Source organism: Gavialis gangeticus, unplaced genomic scaffold (genome assembly GCF_001723915.1).
Source record: "Gavialis gangeticus isolate Ggan-Ray unplaced genomic scaffold, GavGan_comp1, whole genome shotgun sequence".
Classification (NCBI taxonomy): Eukaryota; Metazoa; Chordata; order Crocodylia; family Gavialidae; genus Gavialis; species Gavialis gangeticus.
The window spans coordinates 42,843,219-42,851,491 of NW_017728992.1; the positions used below are offsets into that span (position 1 = coordinate 42,843,219).

Here is an 8,273-nt window from a genome sequence, read left to right on the forward strand (position 1 = left end):
AACCCCCCACTTCCTTACCAGAAGGGACCCCAGCTGGGCACTGCACCTCTTTTCCCGTGCTCCCTGGCCTTGACATGGCCTGCTGCCCCTCCACGCAAGCAGGGAGCACAGGGGAAAAGCCAGACAGGGGCTGCTCCACCCCTGCCAGGTAGTCCCTGGCTGGAGTCCCTTGCAGTAGGGCTGTGCGAAATGGCTGTTTCATTTCTGTTTTGGATTCAGCTGTTTCGGAGGAACAGTGATTTCTTTTGGTGTTTCAGGTTGCTCTTCTGTTTCAGTTGACTCTGTTTCGGAGTTTTGACGCTGTTTTGGTGCTAATTTGGAGACTTGGATTGGCTGGGGAGAGCCACAGGAGAAGCCCCCATGGTTGCCCTGCCCAGCCTAGGCCTCCCAACACTTTAAAAAAAAGAAAAGAAAAAAAAAAGCCCTGCATTCACTAGTCGTAGCAGCAGTGATCACAGCCTCTGAGGGCTCATGGCAGAGCTCCCCTCTCCCCCCACAGCACGGGGCAGTGGGGGGGCAGCAGGAATCACTCCCCCCACCTGGCACCCATGTGGCAGCTGCACCGTGGCACAGGTGCAGCGCAGCTCAGCAGGGTGCTGCATACTGTCTGGGAGCTGAGGCCACTGGGGCTGAGTGGTGATGGGCTCCAGCTCACAGCTGGAGTTGCCCCAGCTCCAGACAGCACACAACACCCTGCTGAGCCACGCTACACCCGTGCTATGTGACAGCTGCTGCATGGGTGCCAAGCAGGGGGAGGGTGATCCCCACTGCCCCCCCCACTACCCCACGCTGCACAGGAGGGCTCTGCCACATGCCCCCAGAGGCCCTGATTGCCACTGCTACAGCTGGTGAGTGCGGGGCTATTTTTTTTCTTTTTTTAAAGTGCCGGGAGACTGGGGCTGGTAAGGGAACCATGGGAGCTTCTCCCACAGCTCCCCCCACTGGGTTCCCAGCTGGGGTTTTTTTGGGGGGGGGGGGGGCCAGCCCCTGCCGGGCTTCTGCATCCCCCTGCTCCTCCACTCCCTGCTCAGGTGGGGGAGACAGCAGCCCTTGCCAGGGTGTTGTCCCTCACTTGAATGGGGGAGGTAGGGGGCATGGCCATGCCCCAGCCTGGGGTTGGCATGCTGAGGCAGGCGGTTTAAACCCTCCTCCCTCCCCACTTGAGCATGCCAGCCCTGGGCCGGGGTGTGGCCACGCTCCCGTCCCTCCCACTAAAGTAAATAGCGAGGGGGGAGCAAAAGATTAGCAGGGGCTCCCGCTCCCCCTCCCTCAGCAAACTCCAGCTGGGTTCCAGGGCCACAGCCAGGTTTTAAATTTTATCCCTCCTCACCTCAGCCTATGAGCCTCTGGGCTTTCTGCTCAAGCAGGGAATAGGGCCCTGGCAGGGGCTACCTCCTGCCCCCCAAGGCAGACCCAGGCTGCAGTCCCATGCATCCAGGGAGGGTGCCCCACAGCAGGGAGTACGGAACATAATCCTGGCAGGGCTGCCCCCCCGGCACAGCAGGGCTGGGGTCTCATGTGCGGGGTTTGAAGGGCTGGGGTCAGGGAAGAAGGTTTAAAGCTTCCATTCCCATGGCCTCAGCATATATTAACTGCCACTGCTCTCCCCTGCTCCCAAATTTCCTGACCCACAGGGAGCCCTGCGAAACAGATGCCATGGCTCTACAGGCCAGATCTGGCCCATGGCCCAGGGTTTGAGCATCCTTGGTTTAACTCAACAGCAAGGACCAGATCTAAAAATGAATTTATGGCATTTTCTTATTAACAAATTACATCACATTGAAACCAGCCTGAGAAAAATCATTCCATCACAGTTTTTAAAGTACTTTTTGCGTTATATTTTTGTGTATGACATGGAATAATAAAACCACTTCCTGGTCCCAAATTGCAGATGGAAACAGGCTTACAATTTCTATGCTCTCCAGAGATCATTTAGTCCAACCCCCTGCCAGATCATGCTTATCCAAACCATCCCATGCCATTTCTTGTTTACCTTATTACAAAAACTGCACTATCACCCTGTCACACAACCTAACCTGTCCTAGGTAAAGCAGAGGAACAACAGTGGTGACACTTTAAGGTTACAGTTACAATCCATTAGATAGAGATTCTACCTAACAAGTGGATAAGTCCTCCAGTCCATTACAGATTAATCACAAAACAAATTCCTTCATGCCATTTCAATACTCCCTACATATCACATAGTTTTAACATGGATATACAAAATCTTACCACCAGTTCCAAGTAGCATAGGAAGTAAACCAATAGTAATACAGGTGAGTTAGTGAGGCAACAGAAAGGATTCTATTGAAAAATGCCAGTTACAGCAAATTAACGAAAGCCTCCAGACCAAGGACATAAGAGGCTCATTTCTTTTAAGCGAATCACTTGACTTGATTCAGCTGACCTCATTTTAAAAAAATGTCTGGCTTTTATGAGCACACTTCCAAGTTTTGCATAGCACAGTTAATGCTCTGAATACTCTTAGTGTGTTCACTGGCTCTATTAATAACAGAAGTCACTAAGTTCTGGGTTATTCCTTCGTAAAAAAGAAAGAAAACATCAGTTACGCATTATGATTTTTCTGAACATTATTCAATTTTGGAATTCTTTATTAAAGGGCAGGGACAAACTTATTTCAGCCGAGACACTGCAAAATGTCAAGATATCACTACAGGAATATCCTCAAAATAATTTACTGAATACATGAAGATGTTAACTAAGCATTCACTATCATATACATTAACAAATGTAATTTATTCTGAAAATATCTGACCGATTTTTTTGAGAGTCTTTAATCTCCTCCTTATAAAACGTGATGGGGGACCCCCAGTGATCCGGTGCCTTCCAGGCTTGGGAGGTACCAGTTGCCCACGTCTCTGTTAAAATGAAAAATCCACGTTTTTCCTGGGTAAAAGGGAAAATCCACATTTTTTTCTGTTTTTCCGTGGGAAATGGAAAACCTGGATCCCTGGTGATATGTGCAGTGACCCAAACACATTACACACTGTGTTAGCAGAGACAGCAGCCAAAATGTTTTCTTAGCGTACCAGTTTTCACAAGGTAGATACTGCAAAACTATTGCAAAGCAACTGAGCTTGATCTAAACCCAACTATTTTCAGTCTAAATCAATGTGACATAAATTGATAGCAAGATGCCTCCTGTTTTCCCCTCCTCAATCAGCTTTTGTAACATGAGCCTTTTATTTTGGGGGCATGTCAACTGGAATAAAGCAAATACAGATGGCACTGAAAATAGATCAAGAAAAAAAATATATCCTGCCTGATCAAGTGATGGCAGGGAAAGGAGGGGAAGAGAAGATTTTGAGGTGGAATCGGTAGAAGGCTTTGTAGAGTGGTAGTAACAGGAATATGTAGTAGAAGAAATATCTGAACAGGTTTATTCATCTTCTATATCCATTTTATATGAAGAAAACTTTTATAAAATACTCCTGATCCAACACATTTTCTAATGGTGATGCCTCATATTAGAGAATGTGTGGAGAAAGAAACCCCTTTTCCTATGTGTGGTGTTTGTTCCCAGAGATCCATATATACTGAAGGAAAACAACCAGAATAATAACTATTAGGGTGGGTGGTAATATCCCTTTAGATCCACAGGTTTGCCCACTGAATGCCCCAGTAAAAGAAGTCTGCTTTGTGCAGAATGAAGACCTGATATCCTTGTGGTTTTGGCTGTCAGATTATGTACTGTTTAAATGTAGAAGAAGTAATCACATCCCTACCTGCTCCCAACTACAGACTGAAATAGCATAGTAAAATAAATGTGTTACAGCCTGGTGATGTAGAAACTGTCCCATCAGATTAGATGATTAGAACAGTAACAAAAGAGGGAGATATTTAAAAAATGGATTCCATTCCTGATGTTTGCAGAAGACAAATTTCAGCAGTGATAATTTATAAGAACTGTTGTATACAATTTCCTTTGCAAAGAAATAAAAACTTCAACCTCATGGAATTCCTGCATATCTGTCCCTGTGGAGAAACTAGTTCACAGTTTCTTAGAAATGCAAATACACAAAAGTGGATGGCCTCGCTACAGGCTAAAAGCTTTAAATCCATACCAAGGCCATCCACTTGCATATATTTGCAGCATGCTTCTAAGAAACCGTGAACCAATTTCTCTACATCCAGACTTGGCCATTATGAGCAGGAGAAGCACAAAATAGGGTGTGAAGGGACTGGAATACAAGAACAAGAAATCATGGGATTGTTGCTGGCAGGGCCTCATGTTCAAAGCCCGCTTCACAAAAATTTTTTTTATGGAAATGGTAGATAAGGAAGCAAGACTGACTTACCCAAAAACGCAGCAGAGCTTTCAGGGTTGGGCTTGACTGCCCACAGGGGTTGACCATATCCATGCAGACATACCCCAAAATCTGTATGCCTTATTGCTCTGACATTAGATGAGCTTGTGGGGTTGCATGGTAGGGTTAGTGACCCACATTTAAAATAATGTGAACCAATGTTTTCCAAAATACAGGCTCCTTGACTGCCCACCTCTCCCCCTTCACGAAATGCAGCATTCTTTATGGTTCACAAATGTACCAATTGTGCTGATGGTGGGACCACTTAACATTTACCTGACATGGCATCCACCAAATGTTCTGGGGAGCAATACTGAACTTGATATTCAACAAACACATAGGCATTATACTGATGATCAAGATCTGACAAGATGCCCCTTCTGAATATATCTGAATCCCTCTGCCTGCTTCTCCATGACAGCCAGAATCTCTGTGGTGTACTTGCCCCTTTCCTTGCCTCCTGTGAATCTGGGGGCCCTTACTTTCTATGATATGGTCTCAGACCTTCCCCTAAAGCTCTCACATAAGGATCTGGTGGAGAGGGAGTGGGGAGGCAAAGGGAGAGGAACAAAAATAGGCTGAAGGTGCTCCCCTAACTGGTTTCTACAAAAATATACTATTAAAAAAAGTGCAAACCATGCCTGCTTATGGTATAGGAACTGGATGCGGGTAGGGTTGACCAGACAAGCCAAAGGCATATCTGAGAAATCTAACAAAAAAAATCAGGAGCTCATGTAAGGGACTGGCTTTGTGGGGAGTCAGGGCCTGGTCTGGTGTATAGCACTTCCTTGGTTTTGTAGCTTGGATATGGCCATGTAATAAGCTGCTGCCTGTACTTTATGTAAGCAGCAACAGCAGGAAGTGCCAAACTGTAAAGAGCACCAGGTGCTAAGGTCTTGTGAAATGCTAGTAGCTTAATGGGATGAAAAGGGAAGTTTCCTTGGAAATTGTGATGGGGAAGGATGCTGGGGAAGGAGAGGAGGAAGGAGGTGCTCCAGTTCTCTCATGTTTTGGATTGTAACCAACACATAAAACTGCTAAAGACTTTGGGACACAGACCACATCTGTGATTTCTTACCAGCTTTGTCAACAGTAGCATGACCATAATTGCTGCTGCACTATGAACAGGATATCCAAGAGTGGGAAGGAAGATCTGGAATCCTATAGCAACGTTTAACTAACCAACACCATCTGAACTGCAAAGTGTTAACTGAAAAGGTCTAACAACTGCAGATGAGCTAACTCCTGCCTTCTTTGATGCCCCTGCCACACAAATGTAATCTGCTTTTGAACTATACTCCACAGGAACGACTTACTCCTGGCCTTCACTCCAGAGCTTATCTTACTATACAGAAAAAAACAGCATTACTGCTAAATTTTATAACCCATTCATCCTGATAAGCACTGCTATCTATTACTATACTTTTAATAACCCACACAGCATGCTCATCTCTGGTAATTGCTAACACTCCCCATGGAAAGAAAATCCCACTTGGGCCTCACTGCTGGCAACCTACGTAGCACAGGACTTAAATGAGACTTACAGAGGCCACGGATAGGGATTACATTTGTAGGGCTAAATATGGCCTTTGTAGTGCTACAAAAAGCAAGCAAAGAGCCATTCAAACTGCATGAAGCGCTACAAAAAAGTACTACACAATGTTGCTTCTTTCAAAGTTGTAGCTCTGTTGGCAGTTGTTTAGCAGAGCTGGGCAGCTGGGGCTTTGCTAGTTGATCACTGACTGCCCGCAGTCCTTCGCAGGGGAGAGAGCAGCAGCAACTGGGCTCTGTTGGGGGCAGTGGAAACCAAGGAGCAATACCCTAATGGCCCCTAGCTGGCGAGCTTGCCTTTGAGATGATTTTAGCTGTCCAGCAAGGGGGAATGGAACACTTTCACACCCATACAGCACTACGTTTTTATAGTGCTATGAAGTGCTGACATACTTTGTAGCACAACAAATGAACACACTATCCATGCCCTGAATTGTTCAGGGTGCACATGCAGTATTTCCTTTTGCTTACATACACACTGGGCTCAAGCAAAGGGGCTCATCTGTAGTTCAAAGTCCTCCTTCAAAGTCCATCATAAACACAGCTTTGGCAAGTAGCTCCAACATTCCCATCCACCATTAAATGCAATTACACTAAGTACAGTGTCTGCAGCAGAAATATTTGTATACAATTCTTTAACTAAAGTAGCATGGGCATGCACCTTTGCCCTTTATTTCCTGGTTTTCAGATGTTTCAGTTTTAAAGAAAATTTCATTTTAAAACAGTGTAAGACACCAAGAGGTAATCTTAACTTTGCATTGGGGGGCGGGGAGGTCACTGAATTCTGGCTAAAAGGCTCATATTTATTTATGGAGTTAGGTTCTCCTGATGTTAGAGAGAGAGCTTTTTAATCTCTTCCCTAGTTGTACATCATTGTCAGTATCTAATTAGGTTATAAGCAAAATGACTGCCATAGACAGTAACTTAAAAATGCCACTATTATGGAGATTTTTCTGAGGCACCTATTAAAGCTTTCATTTTTTTTAATACAGTGCCCAAATGATACCATACATAGAGTGTCAGAACACTAGAGAAAGATAAAGATAGTTTCTGTATACTGCTGGACTATGATTCCAATGTGGTCATAAACAAAAATGTACAAATACGGAAAATGCAATCAAAGAAGCTATGATTGAAATTCATACAGATAAAGAAACATTGTAAAGAAAAACAATTATGAGTTTCCATTAAGTTAAAACTGAACTAGTTAAATGCAGATATCTTTTTGGCATTTTTAGTTTAGTTCAGAGATCCAGTGAACTACAAACCTCATCGCAAAGTGGGATAAATCTGAATGCTCCTTCCCATCTTCCCATACATTATCTAGCAACCCTTGGGGGGGGGATGTTCCAAACCACACCTGAAAGTTGGTGAGGGGGATTTCCACCAAAAAACAAGGATTACGAGCCAGAAAGCCTCTTTTTAAACTCATGGAGACATCAGCCAGACCACTGTTTTTAAAGAAATTAATACTACATGTGCACATATTACTGATAACTGGGCAGTCACTATATGTTTTAACCTACCTTATTATTCTGGACAGTCCTCATCAGATTGGTTTGCGTCTTAATAATCAGCAAAATCACATAGGATGTCCAGCCCACAAAACCGATTGCAATACTTATGCCCAGGAACAATCTGTCGTAAGTATGGTAATATGACAGTCCTTCCAAAGCAAGGATAATTAAGGTTTTGCAAAGAGATATCTAGAGAGAACAGAGCATACGCAACAGTTTAGTGTGTGAGACAAGATTATCAAAAAATAAATCTGCCTTAAAATAGAAAGCAAAGGACAGTTAACTCAAAGTTAATGTATATTCATGTATCCCACACCCTCAAGAGCACAGCTTTTTGGCCTGCGGTTGCCTATATAGGCCACATATGTGCCCTGGATGCTCAGATGCGACTTAGTCCCTTCACCAGTTTAGAATCCAAATGCTGCATCACTCTGGCAGGATGGGAAGGAAGATATAGTTTTTGGAATATATATAAGGACAACTCATCTTGAGGAACTCCAAGTTGATTTCCTTCTTCTTCAAGGGTTGCTCCACATATAGTCTGCCTTGAGTGACTTCCAAGATACACGTGTAAAGTTGAAAGACTGCAACACAACTCTACCAAAAGCAGCAATCTGCTTCTATTAGGGAACACTGTTTATTCAAAACATAGATAGGACGCCAAAAAAGGTGCCCTGCAGATATCTGAAACAGGAGTGTTTTTCAAGGAACCAGCAGAAGCTGCCTGAGCCCTAGTACAGTGAATCCTAATTAGAGTGTAGGGATTTAAATTAGCTAGCTCATAACAGATCTTAATACATTCTGAAACCTACTAGGATTGTCCCTCCAGGCTGTCACTGCTTGACCTTTCATTCCGTCAGCAGATTAATAGCTTTGG

General features: G+C 44.3%; 1 protein-coding gene across 2 annotated transcripts in view; it reads right to left on the reverse strand.

Moving 5' to 3' along the window:
- Positions 1-8,273, reverse strand: part of PIGN (phosphatidylinositol glycan anchor biosynthesis class N) — a 224,123-nt gene that overhangs the window by 71,554 nt on the left and 144,296 nt on the right. For both annotated transcript variants that reach the window (XR_002098336.1, XM_019521634.1), the window contains exon 14: positions 7,406-7,585. Coding sequence is in view for 1 of the 2 variants with exons in the window: in XM_019521634.1 (XP_019377179.1) it covers positions 7,406-7,585 (180 nt within the window). In the remaining variant the exon portion in view is untranslated. The remainder of the gene's footprint in view (positions 1-7,405; positions 7,586-8,273) is intronic.